The 22351-nt window shown below is 37.1% G+C and overlaps 2 protein-coding genes across 3 annotated transcripts; both read right to left on the bottom strand.

Annotated features, from left to right (window-relative positions):
• Positions 1-8752: 8752 nt before the first annotated feature.
• Positions 8753-13958, bottom strand: LOC143543509 (protein CHUP1, chloroplastic-like). 2 transcript variants are annotated; one of them, XM_077035820.1, is made up of 9 exons: positions 13661-13958; positions 12847-13571; positions 11179-12214; positions 10886-11124; positions 10663-10794; positions 10372-10553; positions 9314-9425; positions 9087-9230; positions 8753-9003 (listed from the first exon to the last, which is right to left on the bottom strand). In XM_077035820.1, exons 1-9 carry the CDS (start codon positions 13764-13766, stop codon positions 8905-8907), a joined length of 2775 nt encoding a protein of 924 aa, XP_076891935.1. In that variant the 5' UTR covers positions 13767-13958; the 3' UTR covers positions 8753-8904. The 2 variants fall into 2 exon arrangements, with proteins under 2 accessions (XP_076891935.1, XP_076891934.1); XM_077035819.1 differs by having other exon boundaries at positions 10886-12214.
• Positions 13959-17341: 3383 nt separating this feature from the next.
• LOC143543491 (uncharacterized) lies at positions 17342-21970 on the bottom strand. The gene is made up of 11 exons (XM_077035803.1): positions 21546-21970; positions 21373-21459; positions 20379-20513; positions 20198-20304; positions 19781-19869; positions 19586-19689; positions 19398-19503; positions 19243-19318; positions 19020-19134; positions 18398-18929; positions 17342-17791 (listed from the first exon to the last, which is right to left on the bottom strand). Exons 1-11 carry the CDS (start codon positions 21799-21801, stop codon positions 17698-17700), a joined length of 1701 nt encoding a protein of 566 aa, XP_076891918.1. The 5' UTR covers positions 21802-21970; the 3' UTR covers positions 17342-17697.
• Positions 21971-22351: the final 381 nt, after the last annotated feature.

The raw sequence follows: 22351 nt of genomic DNA, 5'->3' as shown, positions 1-22351 counted from the left end.
TTAGTTCTTTCATCTCGGTTGGCGCGAGGCGATATGGATCTTAGCGATCGGAGTAGTTCCGGGAATAAGATTGATTCTAAAATCTACTTCACGATCGGGAGGAATGCCGAGGAGTTCGTCAGGAAAGACATCGGCATACTCGGAAACAATGGGAACGTCTTTGATTTCTTTGGGTTTCGACTCTTTAGTGACGTAGGCCATGAATGCTAAGCATCCTTGATTTAAACATTTGTTAGCCCTTATCATGGAGATTAGGCTAACCTGGCCAGCGTCTTTATCCCTTCAATTCATATAGTACGTTTATCGGGGCTTGGAGTTCAATAGTCTTGGTATTGCAAAGGATACGTGCATGGTTGTCGGATAACCAATCCACACCCAATACAAAATCAAAACCATCAAGAGTCATGGGTAATAATTGAATAGGCAAAACATAACCGGCTAACAAGATTTTTCCGTTTTCTAAAGCTTCGGAGATTTTAACAATGTAGCCATTAGCGGTTTCGACGCTTAGAGTTTTATTGAGTTTGCTTAAAGGTTCATTTAATAGACAACAAAACTTATAATCTATAAAACTTAAATTGGCTCCTGAATCAAACAAGACTCTAGCATAGGCGTTGTTAATAAGAAACGTACCGGTTATAGTTTCCAGTGTGTCAGTCGCTTTCTTCGTATCAAGAACGAAGACTCTTGAATTGCCCTTCTTGGGCTCGTTCTTCTGATCACTACCTCCCGCACCACCAGTCGCGGGATTCTTTTTGGGACACTCGAAGCTAAGATGTCCCATTTCCTTGCAGTTATAGCAGGTCATCTTCTTCTTCCAACAATCGGCCGTGGCGTGGCCGGGTCTATTACATGATTCACAAACTCTTGAAGCAAAGTTGCATCTACCTCGATGATATTTCTTACAAAATTTACATTGAGGGATGCCGAGATTGGAGCTAGACCTTCGTTGGTCAATTCCTTTACCCTAAAAGCGGGTATCTCCACCTCTTCTTGAGTCATGTGTTGTTACGACCTTCTTATCTTCTTCTTTATTGCGGATCATTCCGCCCATCAAGTACCCAGCCAACTCCATCGCGGAGAGGGCGGTTTGTGGCAAGTGAGATCTTACCATATCACTTTGCTGGACTCGGGGGTAACCAGCTGGGGAACTAAACGACAATACTCGTGAAATTTCATGTTATACTCACAAAGGTTTGTTCCAATAACCTTGTGAGCCAAGAACTTGGTTTGGATCTGGTCCGTCTCGTGCATCGGACAGAACTTCGACATTAGCAACTCCTTGAATTCGTTCCACGTCAAACTATACATCACTTCTCTTCCCCTACTCAAGAGTAGTGCATTCCACCACTCATGTGCTTCGCCTTTGAACATCAACGCCGAATATTGAATCCTTTCTTCATTTTTACACTTGCTCGTAATCACAATCGTTTCCATCTCTTCAAGCCACCTTACGGTATTGATGGCTCCCTTATCACCGTGAAATTCTTTCGGTCCGTAATACTTAAAATCTTTAAACGAGCAACCACTTATTTTAAGTTTCTTAAATTCTTGCCTTATGCCTCCATCGGCATTTGATTCGTGCATGCTTTCGTCCATCCGGGAAGGTCTAGATCGGGGTTTGGAAACAAACTTTCCAGAAGGATTTTCGGAGTGAGAATGTTTCGTTTGGGATCTATTTTCCGATGCTTCCTTAACCACTTTTCTAATCATTTGTTGTATTTGGTTCATATATTTGTCGGGAATCGGTTCCTCTCGTTCTTTCTCGGGACCTTTCCCTTTAGCTTCTCGTCTCTCGGCTTCCTTTTGGGAAACCTCACGATTATCACTTTGTCTAGACATTCTTTATCTTTTATTCTTTTATCTGAAATTTAACACATTTCATTTCTTATTATACAAGTTTTATTTATTTCACATCCATATACATATCATAAATGATATGTGTATTATTTTTACAACATATTTTATATACCATTAAAACGATATATAATGTCCTATCCTTATTACATATGATACATATTATACACATATCATACAAACTATTTTACACACATAAACTTCTTCTTAATCTTTCACAAACTTCTTCACAACTTTAGTGAGCTTGTTGCATTTGCGAAGTAGTTTGTCTCCTATCTTCTTTTTCTTTTTCCCATCAACATGAATTTTCTTCCTTAACTCATCTGTTTCTTGTAGGGCTCGATCCAAATGCTCCTCCTGAGACTGAGGTATGTCGGTAGGATACCCGTATCTTGGAGGTGGGTCGCGATAACCCATCATCACAATATCGTAGTGGTTCTTGGGATCAGGGTATGGTGATGCAGTCACATCGGAGGGATAGTTGAAGAATGCATCGGCCGCTTCATTCTGTTCACGGATTTCATTGGCATGTTCTTCCATGGATGGAATTTCTCCTTGGTAAGGTGGAAAACTTGTCGACGCCTTACCCTTGAGTTCATGGAGAAATTGCATATATGGATCGACTGAGCCATAACTTGGGGTTGAGTGTTGTTCTTCCATTGGTGTAGCTACTTCATTTGGATTGTCGGGAAATTCCTCTTCCTCGTGATCGGTCTCCTCGTCTGGTTCCTCTTCGATCATTTCTGAGTCAGTTTCCTTTTCCTCTTCCTCTTCCGGTTCCTCCTCTAGTTCTTCTTCAGTCATTGCCGGCATGTGGATCTTCTCGTATGGCATAGTCACTCTCATCTTGGGCTTGTGAGATGGCCCTTATTTGTTGAGGTGGGAATTGGCAGAATCCATTGTTGAAGTGCCGGTATGCCACCTTCGTTGGTCGGAGTGGCATTTCATCCATTCGGAAGAAGGAGACTTTTGTTCCTCCTTAATTGGTAAGTTTGAGAGGAAGGCATATGACGGATGCGGATTTGGCGGTAGTTGTATTGAACCTCCGGATGGATAGTATGGCGGAATCTCCATAGGTTGATAAGTCGGAATCTCGGAAGGATAATACGTCGGTACCTCGGATGGTTGGTACATCGGCAGACTTGTCGGATGATAACTTGAGTGCCTCGGCGGTTGGTACACTTCGTGCGGAGTGTTGTCCAAATGATAGATAGGACTTGGTTCCATGTTGGATTGTTGGCTAGGTCCTTCGTTGGAATTGAAAAATGACTCGAAGTAATCCTTGCTCATGATGTCCTTGGGAAATTTGTAATACTTCCTTGCTCTTCTCGCTTCATTATCATAGTATTCCATTAACTTCTCATAAAACATCTTGATTAGGTGGTTCAGATTGTGGAGAGGGAAAGAAAGGGTTACCAACCAATCTTATCCCTATTCAAATAAACAAATATATATTTCCTATTCTTGAATCGAAGCTTGGGTATTGTTTTATGATACCCAATTCGCTAAGATCGATGGCTCTGATACCAACCTGTCACACCCCCAATCTAGGCCTAGGAGTGTGAACCATAGTTGGTACCATATTTGTAAACAAATCAGAGTTACGGTTGTTAGCGGAAGTCTTATAAAAACATAAGGATCGATAATATAAATATTTACATTACAAAATATGAGATGAAAGTCTCGATTTGTTTTACTTGTTTATAAGTTTACAAAACCACCATGTTTTAATATTTAAATAAAATTATCCGAGCCATCGGATACTTGAGCTTCTTTGTCCTTCAAGCTCTAATATTGATTACCTGCAAAATGTTAAATAAAATACGTCAGCAACGAATGCTGGTGAATATGCTGACGCTAAAATATTTTCTTTTATTTAATCATCCCTCGAGACCACGTAAGTCTCGGCCCATCTTGGCGTAGGAATAATCAAGCTAAAACAATCATCATAAACTCGAGTCTCTGCACTAGGTCACCTCAGCGAAACACCGCAGCGTTTATGACATAACTTAGGTACCATAAATATACACATGGCCATTCCTCACTCTGACGTAACTTAGGTCCAACCCATCGTGGCTGGAGGTCGTGACCAAGCGTGGTGCGATGTTCCCACCGCGTTCCACATATGTAAGGATCCAGACAAACGTATACCATAGCCTGAGGGCTGGCTTATACTCTTATTTATAATGTTTTTAGAGACACGTAGCCTCATGTAAAGTTTTACAAATAACACGTTTGTTTGTTTGAAAACAAGTTTGTAAAAGTGGGGCGTATTCACCTTTTCAGTGGGATCGGCTTCCAACACCGTCCGTTAATCTTTCCTTCGCTATCCCGCACCTATAGTACGAGTATAGCATTCATTAGTCGGATACACGATCCGGCTTAAGACCTTTAGTCTTATTTATCTCGATGAACCTTTAGTTCATTATCTTAATTTACTTTAAAACCTAAAAAAAAGTAATCCTTATAAGCCTTTAGTTTATTTATAAAACCCGACGTTTCTTCTTCTTTAAGAAACGTATTCTTTTCTTTATTATTTAAGTATACTCATTATACTTAAATAATATATTTCATAACAAAGAATAATCTTATATATATATATATTTATATATATATATATATATATATATATATTATATCTTTTTTTTTTCTTTATTTTCTTTGTTATATCTTTCTTTGATTATCGAGAATAACTTCGACTTAGGGTATTAAGCCTTTATAATATTTTATTATTATTTTGGTCGGGCTTCATGCCTACCTTTATTGGCTCAATAAACCCTAGTCACTTGGGCAGCACTTCGACGCCGCTAGCTTTTCAACGCTCGTTTTGATCAACACTCGTTCTCTTGGCACGCTTTTCGAGACATCAACACACTTTGGTACGTACTTCGAGGTAATCGTCGGGACGTCGGGACAACACCTCTTTCTTGATTATGATGTTGTCGGGAATTGGCACGTTTATCGAGTTATAGCACAATTATCGAGGGATCGGGACACAGTTTTCGAGACGGATCGAGGGCACGCTTTACGAGGTGTAGAGAGAGAGTAGTGAGAGAGTATGTATGTGAAATTGGTGTGCAAAAGTGAAGAGCCCGTGACCCCTGTTTATAGGGCTGATCTTGGACCCCATCGCGTTACGCGATGGTCCCTGGGCAGGCCCGTCGCGTACCGCGACGTAGGCCTGGCGAGTCATCCCCTAGACCTGCCACGTGTCGACACGTGGCAGGCGCCGCCACACGTGGCGACACGTGGTGACACGTGGCAGCAGGCGTTGCCACCGTGTGCCATGTGGCACACGTGTCAATTTGTGTTAGACGCCCCATCGCGGTAAGCGATGGGTGTCTTTCTTGACCCTGTCGCGTAGCGCGATAGGTCAATAAAACAGATTTTACATTTGAGTCCCTGTAGTTTGGAAATTGGCAGAATTGGTCCTTTGACTTTGAAAACTTGACATTTTTGGCCCGAATTTTACGTGATGTTACATCTACTTCAAAATAAAATTATCGGGTGAGCTTGTGAATGTGAACAAGAGTTCTTCATGGATGCTACCAAAAATATACCCGACGGATCTTAGGTTCCAACCCCTTTGGTCGGGGATAGAATTTAGAGGAGCTAGAGCGATTAATTTCAAACAGACTAAATTCTCTGAATTCCTTAGAAATTTAAAACTGTTATCAAATCTTTAAATCCAAAAATGTGTACACAAGATAGTATAATGAATTTTTGAAACAATTTAGTTTTATGATATAGAATGAATATTAAAAACAACAACAATAATAACGTTTATAAAACGTAGGGTTGTTCACGAACCGAACCGAACCGAATGCGAGCATGCTCATACTTGGTTTGGTTTAAAAGCGAGCCGAACCGAGCGGCTTGAATTTAAAGAAACGAGCGATATCTTTATGCTTGAACTTGGTTTGGTTTTGAAACCGAGCGGCTTAGTTCGGTTTGGTTTTGCTTTATTTCGTACAAAGTTTCCAATTATAAATTTCTAAAACTTCAATTATCATTAATTTAAGACTTTCAACTCTAAATTGTCTAAACTTTCACCTTAAAAATGTGTAAAACTCAAAGTTAACAACAAAACATATATAAAACGAGCGGTTATGGTTTAAATTTGAACTTTGAATTCAACACAAAAGAGGGAAATTTTAAAAACTTTGAAATAATAGTATACTTCATATATATAGATAGATAAAGTTTATATAAAACTAATAATAAAAAATAATTCGAGCAAAACGAACCGAATCAAACCGAGCGAGGCTTTGCTCGTGCTTGGATTGTTTTTAAACCGAACTGAGCCGAACGGCCCACTTCCAAACCGAGCCGAAATCGAACGAGCATTTTTCGAGCGAACGACGAACGAGCGGCGAGCAGTTTGGACAACCCTAATAAAATGAGGCAGGGCATATTTTTATAGAGACCACGTGTGGGACGGGGACACATGAATGATCTCTACATGGATGCCCTTCATTAGCCTCTACATCACATGTTGCTCTTTGGTCAGTCACACTCAAACTTAATTATCAAACATCTCAAGTTTTAACTTTTAATAGATATAGACACAATTGGGGTACCCTTAAAAATCCGCCCGTTGATGAGAAATCTTATCTTTTTTATTTTTTTGCATTTAAAATACAATTATTATATAACTTTTATATTTAACATAATTTCAAATATTTTACCTACATTTCCATACAAGTTTTATTACATACGTAACCATATATAATCATAAGGTCAGGCTAAACGTACCCCTTGTTGCTTGTCATTACCCCCCCCCCCCCCCCCCCCGCGGGAAAAACCAACTTTCATATTACCTATCAAAATCATATAATTAACAACTTAGCACAAAATTAAGGGTTTCAGATTATTTTCTTACAATGATGCGTTTTATTTTTATGATTTCGGGTTTAGGGTTTAGAATTTCGGGTTTAGGTTTCAGGTTTAGGGTTTGGGGTCTAGGGTTTATTTTGTACAAGATATATCTTATATATAATTTAAGATCAACAAATAATATGTGATACAAATTATAAAAAGGAAAATCAGAGGTTTAAATTGTATTTCTTATGCACTTGTAGGGAGAGAGTATGTTTAGTAAAACTAGAATAGGGGGGTACGTTTAGCTGTGCGACATTCGTCATTTTTTGTTTAACTTGTGTAAACCCGACCCGTTTTGGTGTTTCGGATCTTTTGTTTTGGTGTTCCCGTTTTGGTGAACCGGAACCAGTTTCACCTCTACATGGTCAAAACTTGGATCCGACCTGGCGAAAACCGATAAAAACCCAGTCAAACTGGTCAAACTCGACCATACTTGGACGTGGTTCCTACCTGAACCGGTTTTTGAGTTTGTTAACCAAACCCGGAGCCGGTTATAAAAAACCCCGATTTGTGCACCTCTAGGTTGAAGGAATGTAATGAACTTGGACCTAGCCCAAATAAGATTCATATAGCCCAGCCAAATCTAGGCCCAACTAGGTGAACGGCACAAAAAAGAATGGTCAGGAGATATAAGCGAGGGAGAGGATAAATGTTACGGACAATTTGGTACTCAAGCAAAAGATCGATAAAGAGAAGTTTAACACTCTAAACTTTGAAAAGTCAAAGATAAGTTTAAATGTTTCGACGTTACTTTAAATCACGTGGAAATTTGGTTCCAAAATTTTTCTTTAATTTGAACGACCATAACTTGGTTAAATCCACTAACTACTAAAATACACTTTTTTTATAAAAACATAAGTATTTACTGTAAAAGCAAATTGTAAATTATCAACTTTTTTTAACACCATTTGCAAATCATTTAAATTTTAAATAATCTTCGTGATGTGTGTCTGTATATCATCCCGAGCGCTTGATCATCATCAACATTCTTGTCCATGAACATTACCTATGGCAAAACAACCCCACAAATTAGTAGTGCATCATATAAGAATCTTACTAATCCGATTGTTTAAGTACAATTAAGTTAACCCAAAGTCACAATAAACCCCTCAACTATTCAGCTATTACACTAAAGCACCTAAACTACTCTATACCATAACAATAAATAGGGTATGAAAATTGTCAGAAATTGGTGATATGCTCTTATAACCATCTCCTTCTACGTTATTTGTTTTGATATACCATTGTAATCGTTTTATTGAAACAATCTAATCATAGCACGTATGTACGTGATTCATAATTAATTTCTCTTTGTTGTGTCAATTTGATTACACAAGGAATAAACGTTTTCAAATAGACAATATATTTATTTCATTACAATTAATCGCAAGTACACAATTTTTTACAAACAAATAACAATACATCAAAAGTACAAGCATTGTTCGTTATATAGATAATAAACTTAAAAAGCCAACTACATGTTCTATGTCCTTGCATGACATCAACCTTAGCATGTACGAAAATGAAGGTCAACTTAAAATAGTTTGTGAGTTTAACACAAGTTTGTATTTATACATGTTTACATGAGGCTAAAAATCATAAAATTCCATGTGCATGCGTATTATATCAAGTAAAGATGAATATGTAAAAACATTAAATAAGGACATGTTCGATTTGATACAAGGTCAACTACTAAGGTGAGCGTATATATAAATGTATAATCATACTATATGAGGCTAATGATATAAATCACATAATCATATAGCACATGCATCATAATTCATAAACATGATGTGAATTGTAGTTTGAATAAAATGAGGGTATAAACAATAACATTTTTTTATAAAGCGTACATGCTACACGCTGCATATTTTCTATATTTTTCGATTGATTGAACTTTGTTGGACTTGTTGAACAACTTCATATTTAGTTAGCAAATTATTGTACTCTAGATCAAAACCGAAACCAAGCCATGCTCGGCTCGGCTAGGCTAGGCAGAAATTGAAACTATAACTTGTACACATATTTTCTTGTTATTTGAATTTGATCTTGTGGTTTAATAAGATATATAAGGTATGTAATTTTTCATAAAGACAGTAAACATAAACAAGCTATAAAATGGAATATATCATCATGGAAAAAAAGAGATGAAAAATCACGCAACCCTCACGCTTCAGGGGTATTTTCGTCATTCGTTTGTTTATTCATTCGGCTTCTCAGTTCTTCAAATGCCTTCATGCTCTCTGCATCAAACCCTCCTGCAAACTGTACACAAAAACCATAGTTTTAAATTTAACTAACACACGACTTTTAACTTATATAACTCCAAAATTAATAATAAATATTACCTGATGAACACGAAATGCAAAACGCACGCCCTGAAGCACTAAAAACTCTCGGTTTGGTTCCTTTTCGGGCCCGTCCAATGCATCAAGTTCTGAAGCAACACGCTTCATGTACTTCCTAGCCAATTGTACCGACGCCAACTTGATCTACAGAAATAAATCGTTTTTCAATAAGTTTTACCTTTTAAACGCGTGACCGATTAAAATAATATAGCTTAAGTTAAGCATACCTTTCCTACAACACCTGAATCTTGCAACCAGTTAACTGGGATACCATATTCTTTGTATCTAGACACAGCCATATCCCTTGTTCTCAACAATGCATACACACTGTTTTCCACTCTGCAAATAATCAGATTGTATATTAGTATATATATATATTTTTTTTTGAACGGCCAACTAAGTAACGCCGGGTACTCCGTACGCGGCCCCCATTGGCTAAAGGTAGCCCGAGCCGGCCACTAGTCCGGACGGACGGAGCCCCTAGCGATCCACCTATTAAAAGGGAGATTTTCTCCCCCTCACAACAACACTATTCATTTTACTATTCAATTTAATTATATTTTATTATATTATGTCTTCTTATTAATTAACTTTTACTATATATTTATTATCTATATTTATATATAATCTAACTTTTTTTTAAAAATACATAGAGATCTATACACTATCACTTGGTTTTTATTACCTTTACTTCCTTTTTTTTCAACTATTTAAAAAAATTTAACAAACAAAAAATTTTAACTTTAAACTTGGGTAAGTGTCGGTTTAACAGTTTTATTTGTCGGTTAAATTTTTTTTTACTTTGCTTTCGTATTTCTTATAGTTGGTCTTACGATGATCGAAAGTTTTATCGTGATTTAAAAATATCCCCGTCATCACATGTTTTTATATCCACGCTTCGACGATTGCGCCTTTAAAATATGTTTTCTTTTTACAAATTCATGTTTACGAATTTATGTTTGTGCCGCCAGTACTAACAAAATTTGCATCGGTTCACAACTATAACGTTCCGGTTTTTTGGTTTTACATATGATAATTCGTTGTATTTTGGCATTGAAAGGTTTATTTCTTTTGTTTAGTTTCAATGTTGTAACCTGATACAGGATGAATTCGCGTCAACTCGCAACGCGTTCGTGGTTTAACGTTTTTACGTTTGTTTTTTTTGGTTCAGTAGTCCCGTCGCGAAGCGCGGGCCTAAATCCTAGTTTTAATTAGAAGAAGAATAATAAAAAAAAGATTTATAATCAAGAAAAAATAAAAGAGCATTTTGTATGTTGTTACTTACTTCTCAAGCAGCTTGTACATCTTCTTCAAAGAAGCTTCACAAGAGAGGTTTGGATCATCGGCGAAATTAGTTACTTGTGACTCAAGTTTCATGAGATCTTGATATTCAAAAGCTGCTTCTCTCAATGCATCTGCTTTGCTTTCTGGCCAGTCAAAGTGCTTCAATACTGCCCTCTCATCAACCTTAAAAAAATATCATAACATGAGTCAATGTGTTTTGTATTTTGACTATTTTGTTAGTTATGTTAGTTGCATAACTAACTATAGAGTTAGTTAGCTTTGAAAGGCATACCAAGAATGAGAGTTCTTCGTCTAGCCAGCTTACGAAAGCGAGCAAATCTTCTATGTCTGTAAACGAAGCAGCACGAACTTCAGAAGCAAGTGACTCGACGAAATCACCTTGAGTTTCCACGTCCGCTTTTACCTGAAAAACGACGATATATTATATTAGCAACATATTAAATAAGATTAAAGATTATAATGTTGAGAGTTGAGAGTTGAGACTTTAGACATACAGCTAACAAGAAAGTCGAACGGTTCTCAATCTCGCCAATCATATTACTCCTTGCATCAGCGGTGTTGGACGCAATAGCGGATATAACAGACGTATCCTTCTTCGCTTCACGTTTCATTAAACTCTGGTAGAATTCGACCAACTCTGGGGCCCGGTGAACTTTATCACCACCCCCAGCACTACCACCTCCTCTGCCAAGGCTTCCTGGCGGAGGAGGTGGTAGTGGTGGTCCGCCAGGTGGTGGCGGTGGACCTCCTCCTGGTGGAGGAGGCGGAGGAGGAGGTCCACCGCCAGGCACAACTGGAGTTGGACCACCACCAGGCGGACCGCCACCTGATCGTTTAGGTGGCGGACGCGCAGTCCTTGGTGGTCTTTTTTCAATATCAGCAAATTGTATCTTACTCACACCTTGTGAACCAACTGCACTTCCATCTGCTGATTCATTAGCCGAAGCATCAGGGGTTAATGTTAAGGATTTTCGTTCCTTAACTTGCGCCAGTTTCGGCGGCAAACTAACCGTTTTACTGTTGGTCGGTGGCTTGTAACTTGAACTGTCACCGAACCGGATCGCTCTCGCTTGATTGGCTTTTTCTTTAATCTTCTTTTCGCGTTCTAACGCGAGCTTATGACGGTCTTTATACGCAGGGTACTTTTCATCCAACACACCTTCAACTGATCTAGACATTAAATGAAACGATGACGCAACATTATCGGTTGCAGTAGGCGATGGCGAGTCTTGATCACCCTCACCGAATGTAGTGATCGCTACTGACTCACCCGCGTTTCTCAACATAAGAGCCTCTAACGGGCCCCTCGGTTTCTGAACCAGTGGGGACCCCGTAAACGATCTCGCGGGTGAAGTAAGAGTACTAGACTGAGAATAATCATCTTTATTTTTACCCCATTTCTTAAGTTTTTGGATCAAGCTTGGTTTCTTACTAAGACTGCTGTACCGGCTCGTGGAGCTATCGATCGAGGCGGTGTCGAAATCCTCGCTTCCAGGAGACGACGGGTGCGAAAAGTTGCTGTCGAGGTCGGTGTCACCGCCTTGACCACGCTCGGACCCTGCATACTCCAACATTAGCTGTTTGGCTTTTTCTTGGGACCGCGGGCTGAGGTTTTTGTTTAAGTCACGAGCCGAGGTTTTCCCTGCTGGGGTCTCGTAGTTTCTTAGCTCGAACCGTAGACACGCGTTGACCCAACGAAGGTAAACGAGCTCCTCGACCTCACTAAACCGGTTCATTTGGAGGCCTTCTACTTGCTTTAACAGATCATCATTGGTGTGTTTTAGCTTGTTTACCTCTTCTCTAACCCGGGCCACCATTTCGGTCTATAACACCATGTAAAACACATTATGTTAATTATAAGTTTATAACTATCAGTAGTCATTATAAAGATTTAGTTGTTTTTAGCCCACAGGCCCGTTATAGGTTTGTTTTGGCTAGAGCGCGCAAATCCGCTATATATTTGACACGGTTTTAGGCTAAAGTCAAACCAAAAACCAAAATTCGGTTTTTGAGTTTTTGAATACCGTTCAGTTTCAGGTTTTTCGGTATTCTGTCTGGGCCCGGTTTAGTTTAAGTTTTTTTGGTTATGCCATTTGGACATGAAATTTTTTGGCAAAACCTTTTTTTTCCCAAAATAATGAATTTGGGCCTAAATATATTTAATAATTAATTATTACACATTTGGGCTAAAATATCTGGGTTACGTTGGTTATTAAAATCATTATAAATTTCTTAACATTCAAAATCAAAAATGAAAATCCATACATCCGGTTCCGTTCGCTTTTTTCGGTTTTAATCACACACAAAACCGAAACCAAACCGAATATTCGGCATTTACGAAAACATAAAACCAAACCGTCATTTTGGTTTGGGATATTTTAGTTCGGTTCGATTTTTTCGATATCAAATCGTTTTTTACGGTTTCATGCACACCCGTAGTTGAAATGCAGTTTACCTCGGTAGTACTGGATAATGTTGCGATGCGCGACTCGGCTGCATCGAGCTTAATAACCAGCTCTCTTTTCTCATGCTGAAGCTCTCTGTTCTTCCTTTTAAGCTCCACAGCTTCAACTTCTAATTCCTTCAAAGCTTTTAACTTTTTATCAATATCAACATCTTTCCTCACAGCATCTTTTTCTTTAGTTTGAAGAATCCCAACTTGCTGTTTCAACAATAATAACTGTCCTTTGGTCTGATTAGCTTCAAGTTGAAACTGTCTTTGCAGCTCCATTATTTTCTTTCTTGCAGACTCCAACTCCTTGTATGCAGCTGCTTGAAGCACTTCTTCCTGCAGCTTCTTACGTTCGGCTTGTAACGAGTTTATTGTAACGTTTAACATATCGATTTCAACTGTTTTGATCTTGACTTGTCTTTGCAGTTCAACAACATCTGATTCTTGTTCCTTGAGTCCGTAATATTCGAGCAACTCGCCTTCGAGTTTGACTTCTCGTTCCTCGAGTTCTTTGACCAGGTTTCGTAACCGTTCCAGCTCGTGTTCGTTATCCGCCATCTCAGCTTCGTAAACACGATCTTTCTCGTATGGGATATCGATTTCGCCCGATAAAAGGTCAGCAAATTCCGGGAGAATATCATCTTCGAAATCTGGACTGTTTGGCTGCACATTTATTAAACCACTTATCAGTTTCACCTCTTCTTTTTCCTCTTCTTCTTCATCCTTTCCTGAACTCAATATTATAACATAATAGTATTCAAATATTCAAAATAAGAATAATAATTTGGTGTCTGAAAGAGTAAGAAGTAATAATAACCTGCAGATTTGTTTACAGGATTCGACGGTGGGCGTTTAACATTAACCTGCTTAACTGCATAAGCTGCAATTGAAGCAGCAACCAGAAAGCCTACCCTGACAATCATATGGATATTGTGAATACAAAACAATAATATTTCCACCAAAAACCGAAACTGATGTCAACCAGCATCCCAAGACTTCATGATCAACCATTCACAGCATCTGCAAACAATTTAATATCTTCTGAACCATGAATTAGCAAACTTTGAGGAACTTTATCTGTTCTGATAAGGCAATATGTTTCGATGAGTATAACGTTTAATACCAACGAATTTACAAAGGCGAAAACGACTTAAACAACTGTAAGTTTGTAAAACTTGAATCCTAATGTGTGTTGGATTATAAATAGTTGTGGAAATTGGTTAAGGATTTGACTGATGATGCCAATTGTCTAGCTTTAACAGGTTAACAACTAATGCGGGCCAACGGGTCCATAACATTATATCCCAGCTAACCATATGTCTAGTGTCCACACAAATTCTACAGTTATGAACCATACATGCTGTTATCTTGATAACCAAGCTTGAAACAAGTAACAACTGTTGGATCAAAAAACCAATATTTATATTGTGTTTTTGTCTTGACTGATGCTAGAAAGGACTAATATTTGATTGGTGGGGTCCATTTTATAAGACAAGTGCAAAAAATGGTTACTTTTTTTGGTTAGTTGGTGGAAAATAATCAATACAGATGGGAAAGATAAGTTAATAAAAGAAAGGTAGAGATTGTTCTTGCTGTAATGGATTGATGCAAGGTTTAAAAAGGCGGAAACGAGCCTCGAGGCGTTTTCCGTCAGACTCTCGAGGCGGACCGAGGCGCAAGCCTCAAAACATTATTAAAAAGTATTAAAAATATATATATAATCTATAAAAATCGCACTTTAACATAAAATAAACATTATGAATATTATAAAACCTTATTTAGTAATAAAACAAACATCATAAAATAGTTCAACCACTAATTTAACAGAAAACAAACATCATAAAGATGTTTTTTGTTGTTGTGTCTGTGTTGCTGTTGCTTGGTGTTGTGAAAGGAGGCACACCAATTAAACACTAACCATTACACAGTTAAACGATGATGTTTTTTAAGTACACTAACAGTAAATGTTGAGCTGGCCCACTAATTAAGTCCACTAAGCACTAAAGGGGTAAATAAAATGTCCAGAAAATAATTTTTTTTTGGCATATTTCCGTATTTCACAACTTCTAGTGAGGCTTAAGCCTCAACGCCTCGCCTCGAAGCCTCACCGCCTCAAACCGCCTCGGACCGCCTCACAAAGGTCGAGGCTTAGGTTTCAGTAATCCCTAATGAGGCTAAGCCTCTTATGCGTTTTTCCACAGAGGCTGCCGAGGCATAAGCCTCGAGGCGCGCCTCAGAAAGCCTTTTTAAACCATGGATTGATGCATATGGCATATGTTAATCAGAAAAGAGAGTAAAACAAAATCTTATCCATGAGTACAAGAACAAGCCTTTGTGGCCACATATTGGCCCCTTATGCTCTTTCTTAACATACCAAACATTTATTATCTTATTTGATAATATGTGTTTATAGATGAAATTTATATGTGTCATCTATAACTTCAAACTGTGTCACTTGCATGATGAAATTTAAGTACTACTAGTTTTTTTTTTTAATTTAATGGTGAATATTTTTAATAAAACATATTGAAGGTAGGTGCCAAGAGGCTGGAAACTGGACCACCATATTGTATGGGCTAATTGTGATTGAAAAAAGACAAGGAATATGATGCTCTGGTTATGGGAAAACCTTACATTCTTTGGTTCTCTTATCATTTGAGGATGAGTATGATGAAAAAGGAGTCACAAATTTAATACTAGTTTTTAAAACGTGAATTATATATTTTTTTTTATTTGTATGTTTATTTATCAAACATGATATGGAAAGAATTGTCCCGTAGATAGTGAGTTTATCACATGACACGAACTTAACATACAAACGAGGGTTTTTTTTTAAGACAATTTAATATCATAAAAACATCCAAACGATTTACAATGAAGTGGCAGGTAAACGGGCAACAAGTTGCGCTGCAACCCCCTTTTGGTTTAGTCTAAACGTGTTAGAGTCAGTTTTAGGTCAAGCCTGCGAACACGACTACCAAAATGTGTCGGTTTTGGGTCTGCAAGTTGACCCATTTGACCCGCTTATTTTGAGAAAAAAATATACTGCTTTATATACATTTGTAGTTTAAATGTAAGTTATGCAACTGCTTTATACAAGTATACACATTTGTATTTTAGAGTACAAGTCAACAAAACATAATGTTTGTAGACAAGAAAACAAAAGCAGCCAGGTGGGCTTCAGGAAGCAAGTGCCAAGCAGTATGAGTTTTGGGTCACGGGACCTAGGGTGGTGCTCCCACCAGTACCGACCCATTTATGTTCCCGCCCCGCACCATAATTCAACTAGAGGTGTGAAATTCTAACATGACCCGAAAACGCGACACGAATCTAACATTAAATCCGTGGGTTTGGGTCAGTTTCAGGTCGAACCCACAAACCCGTTTAGCTAAAGGGATCGTTGTGTTTGAGTCGAACCTTGCGGGTTGACCCGTTTAACCAATTTATTGTTTTTTTAAAATATATCTTATGCTAAAGATTAAAAGAAAAGCTTTTATAATGAAAATGTCATTGTTTTATATAAATTTGTATATTTTGCTTTAAAAATGTAAGTTAAAGTATTAATATGTGAAGAAACAAAAAAATAAACAAATAAACTTTCGGGTCAACCCACGAATGCGTGTGCCGTGAACAATACAATAAATCTACAAACGGATAGTGGTGATGGGTATTCAAGATTACCTTTTTGCCAGATAAATGTGAACCGACAGATTGATCGGTTGGAAGATGAAAGCATGAATTTTGAGCTTGTTTTTCAAAGTACCAAATTAGGGTTTCAGTTAAAAGAGGCATTTTTTTTTTATTATTAATGGCGGGAGTTGGTTTTCAAACCCGTGGCTTTATTTTCTTTTCCTACGAAAGAACGAATATATATGTAAAAGAGACCATCTCAAAATGAGTCAAAGAAAGTCAAAACCAGGTCCGGTTCTGTTTTAACCTGTTTCAACTGATGTATTTTCAAATCGAATTCAAACTGGCGGTTCGGATCGGATTAGATTAAAACCAGTTTCACTGTCAGTTTAGGACCCCGAAGTCCCGAACCAGTTCGTATAAACTTGAGGAGTGAATTTTAATTTTTATTTCGTATTTAGCCAACCAACTACATTTTTTTATAATTAATTTTAATTTCAACTAAGGTTAAAATAAGCTTGTATGTGCTTAAATAAATGAGCTCAATATCTAACAATGTTCATACGAACCATATGAACTCGCATAAGATTATAAATAACATTCATATATAAGCCTCTATATTCATATAATAAAAACGACTAAAACACCACTACATTTTATTTTTTATAATAGAGAATAATTTATAGAAAAATAAAGTATACCTCTATATGTAGAGGCTCACATTCAACCCTGTATATTTTGTTTTACAAACAAAATAAAAAATAATAATAAAACAAGTTTTTGTAAGTATTATAGAGAGAGAGAGTAGGATATGTAAGATTTTCTTACAGTAGCAACTTTAAAAAAAAAAATTATTTTAGTTCTCCAATATGAATGCTCAAAAAAAGCTTGTATCCTTACATAACTGTTTACTAATTTAGAAATGCAAATTACATAAGTTAGCTCATAGAAACTAGCTTGCTTCCAATTAACCGATTCATGGCTAACTTGTCTTGTCTATACCCTTGCATTAAATCAAACAAACATAATACCACAACAATTAAATAGAAACAATGTTGAAACCCGGCCATTGCACCACCAACATCCGCTTAATCACCACCACCAGAAACGCTCTTATGGTGTTGCTTACAATTCAATTTCCCAAAACACGTGCCACCTTTTAACCTCTTTATTTATGTATTAATCGCTAATGAATCGAACAATTTGCCTTCACGAACAAACCACTCAAGAACTACCACCCCATTTCCACCTTCGCCCCGCTTCTTCAAGAACCTTGGTCCGAGCTTGACCCTTTTTTGCTTCGTCCTCTATCCACGATCTGCAAATTGGGTTGGTTCATCATATGGGTAATTTTGTACGGGCCAAAAACATTATTTCGAAAACTTAATAGAATTTAACAAATAATAATATGTCAAGTATGATTACAAAATACAAACACTTTATTATTTACTATTTTCTAGAATTACACTTTGTGAGACTCTTGACCCGTTAGCTTTTTTTACGTGTTTGACACTAGAGGTGTAAACGAGCCAAGCCGCTCTTGAGCTACTCAAGATCGTCTCGTTAAAGGCTCGAATCAAGCTGAGCTTAAAAGAGCTCGAGCCTACAAACAAACTTGTTTAATAAACAAAACCCGTGCTTCACTTATCAAGATTGAGCTAGCTTGCAAGCCTAAGCAAGCATCTTATTATATAATTTTTATTTCATATATTATATAAATAAATATATAGAACTATGACAAATATACATTTTAATCATATTTAAAATATATAATAATCATATTTACATAAACTATTTAATAAATTATAAACTTGCCATGCTTGAGCTTGAAAAACTACTCACAGACCGAACTAAAGCTATAAAAATAGAGCTCAAAACGACACGAAAGAAAAACAAATGTGTGTTAGAAAGTTCCATTATGTACCTGAGAATACGAAGCGCTTCTAACTCAGCCTCAAGTATCGACTTTGAATCAAGAATTTTTTCATATTTGACTTGCAACTCACTAACAGTCCTATGAACTTTTTGTTGCTCATCTACATAACCCGTCCGTTCGTACACGAGTCTTGTGTTCATTTCATCTATTTCCTCCTTCAAGCTAATAAGTAACTGCTTTTGACAGTCTAAAGCTGCAACCTCCTTTAAATAATTACCAACAATATTATCTTGATTAATCTTAAAATTTTCCAAATCTTTTAATGCTTCCAAATATTCCGATTCAACCTCCGAAAACCGACTCCTCGCGTCTGCTATTTTTTTCTCCCAAAACCGATGTATCTCGCCTCTTTCAAGAATTGCAGATTTGATCTCTTTCTTAGCAAGCTCGCGCGAAGAGTGCTCGGCTTCGAGTTTTGAGAACTCATTGCGGATCGACTCGGTTATTCTTCCGCTTGTGAGCGCCACTGCAGCTTGGGCCTTGGTGCACGGTTTCCCGGGCTGGAACCGCTTGATCTGACCTGATATGTATAGCACAGTATGTTAAATTACTAAATTGCCCATGAGTGTGTGAGGTGTGTAAAGAAGAAAGAGATGGAAAGGAATCTAACCGAAAACTTTTGTTATTATGCTTTTGTGGTTAGTCAGCGTGTCGATAAAAAGAACCGGCAATACGTCGGATTTCAGCTCCCGTGCATCCAGAAAGCCGATTTTGTTCCTTAATATCTGGACTGTAAAAATGTCAGTATATGTTTTATCTCTCACGAGTCAAATGATAATATATCAATAAAAATAAAACAAGATTCGAATGATATTTTTAAAAGTTTATTCTACCTCTTCATTAAGTCCCGGCATCACTTGATACTCTAACTTGGCTCTCCAACCAATAAGATCTTCACGTGAAATTAATCTAGAAACCAAATAGCTTAATGTAAAAAATAACACCTAAAAAAATTGCATATTTGATATGTAATGTGTTAAACATATACCTCTCGGGAAAAAAATTTACACCTCGGGAGCTCTTGGAATTATCCGGATCAGAAGTTGAGTTAGCACCAGAAATCTTGCTCAAAACAACGCCAGCCTCAGCCAGAGCTAATGTAGATATATATTATTCAGCACAAGGTAGAAATATATTAATATTCTAAAAAAAGACTTATCAGATTATCCATCTTACCTTTAATGTACTCAAAGTCGGAATCTTCGGCGCCGATGTCATCAAACGCGTTAACAGTAGATCCGGCAAGTGCGACAGATGGAAGTATCCTGTTCCTTGGATTCCTGAATCCCGGGAAAAAACTTAGTGAAATACATATGCAATCTATCTTATAAAATAATAATAATTAAGCAAAATGCATGCACAAGCTTCTACCTTTCAAGTCTAGAGTTAACTAGAACCAACCATCTTGCATATTCTCTCCTGGTACACAATTCATCTGCCTTGACTTCATCTTCAATAATCTGTATACCTTAATGACATGTTATTTAAGTAATGCTTAGAACCGATTAACCGAATCTAAAACAAGACTCCAAATGGAGATTGAGCATGCCAATGTAACGATATTATAGTAAAAAAGTTCAAGATCACTAATAAAAATCAAGACTACCGAATAATTTATTGGTGTTGTGTGTAGCTAACGACTAAAAAAATCTATAATTTCGATAAAAAAAAATCTTTTTAAACGTAGTTCAATTTGAAAAGAAGAAAATAACAACTATCCGTGTCATAAAACTAACAGAAGTAATCTTATAATAACCCTAAGCATTAATACGACATGCAACATAATACCTTCAAATTCTTCAACCACGATAGAGCCTCCTGCTGAGTAGCATCTGCAGAAACCGGAACCACAACTCTTCCAGGCTTCCCTTCTTCCCGCTTACCATGATTGGTTACTACATGATAAATAAATACTAAAAATAGTTAAAACATAAAATTCCCAACAATAAAACTTTCTGAATAATAATACCTTCTTTTGCAGTTTTGTAAACTTCTTCATCAACATGCTCCGGCATCGGCACATTCAAACCTTCATCCGCCTTCGATCCTTCTTCCGAACCCAACGATTTATCTGTTACCCGACTGCTAATTCGAAAAACAAAACCTGAAATCAAATTAAAATAAGATTCTGACATAGATGTACCCTTTTTTGCATTGCATAATAGCTACAAATCGGGGCTCTAAACGAACCAAACTTTAGGCGAATGCGAATTGTTCGATGAAAGTCCGTTTATGTTCGTTCGTTTAATATATGAACAAACATGAACAAGAAATTTCATTTGATTAACTAAATGTAGGAACACGAACATAGACCATGTTCGTGAACGTCGTTCATTAAAGGTATTTAAAATGTTTAATGACTTTTCTAATCTCATCATAAAGATTTAAGCAAAATTATTAACTGTCAAACAAAAATATACTTATATACATATCATGTGATTAATTTACATGTAAATTAACATATGAATATGAATGTTAAAAAAGAACACCAACACAGCCATTCTCTGTCAGCCAAATCAAATAAAACAGTATTTGTGTTCATTTGTGTTTGTGAATCCGTTCACTAGGGGTGTGCGTGGTGCGGTTCGGTGCAGTTTTCAGCTAAAACCAAACCGAAAACCAAAACTTCGGTTTTTGGAGTTTTCGAAACCTTAGGAATTCAGTTCGATTCGGATTTTCCGGTTTTTATTACATGCAAAACCAAAACCGAACCGTTAATTCTGTTTATACAGAAACATAAAACCAAACCGTCGGTTTTTGTTTCGGTTTGGTTTTTTCGGTTTGTTGCACACCCCTACCGTTCACGAACAAGTTCATTTCCTTAATGTACGAACAGTCGAACACGGACAACAAATTTTGTTTGGTTAAGTGTTCGTGAACCGTCCAATTTTCCAGTAAAAACAAACATGAACAAGGCCTCCAATTCCAACAAACAAAACACATAAAAAATGAATAAATTTTACCCTTTTTCGATAACTTATACCGCGCAAACACGGCAAGCAACGCGACCACCGAAGTCCCAATACCAAACAAAAGAAACACAGGAACCCCTAATTCACCAAAAAGGAACAACATTTCAATTAAAAATGTACATATTAACATCAAATTACTGCAATATGCAATAATAATATTATACCTTCAGTTTTCTTTCTGGGTAGACCAGATTGTTGAAGAATCGCCCAACCATTGTAATCATCAATATCTCGTCGATCGGAAGAACCCCAACTCAATTCTTGGTTATCTTGAGCAATTGAAGCGGATAAAGGTGTTAGCTTTGGGTGTTTTGGGTTTGTGGGTTTGAGATAAAGGTTATGGGTTGAAATTGGAAATGGGTATTGGGATTTAAGGGTGTGAAGTGAGAAGAAGGTGGGTGTGGAAGAAGATGAACACATTATTATTATTATTGTTGTTGTTGTTCAGTAATGGTGTGAATATTGAAGATGAATTTGGGGGTTTTTAGAAGCTTCAATGGCTTTAGATGGAAGTTGAAGAAGAAGAAAAGGGGTTTAGAATCTTGGATTTGATCATTTCTTTTCATTTTCTTAAAACCCCTTATCTTGTTGTTTTTGGTGTGGGAAGAACAAGAGTATAGATTTTGATTTGTTTTCGTTCAAATGGTTTGTTCAAATATGCAGTCGTAGTTCGATAGTTTTAAATTTGTGATTCTCGTTCATGTGGTTTCATTTCAATTGCAATTAAATTCGACCTCACTAACCCCATTAATTCTGGTCGTTAAACCCATCAACGTGCACCTCAAGTGAGGGGCAGTTTTATCCATTTTCTTCTCAAATAAACCCCAGTCTTAATTTTCAAACCCTCTCACGTGAGAGGCTAGGATTTATTTAGAGAGAAAAAGGGCAAAACTGCCCCTCACCTGAGGTGCACGTTGATGAGTTTAACAATCAAACTTAACGGGGTTAGTGGGTCGGGTTAATTGCAAGT

This window comes from Bidens hawaiensis, unplaced genomic scaffold, assembly GCF_021521415.1.
Source record: "Bidens hawaiensis isolate Kalapana, Puna unplaced genomic scaffold, B.hawaiensis_p1.1 tig00013123_1, whole genome shotgun sequence".
NCBI classification, from domain to species: domain Eukaryota; kingdom Viridiplantae; phylum Streptophyta; class Magnoliopsida; order Asterales; family Asteraceae; genus Bidens; species Bidens hawaiensis.
This window is presented reverse-complemented; position numbering and strand designations above follow the sequence as displayed.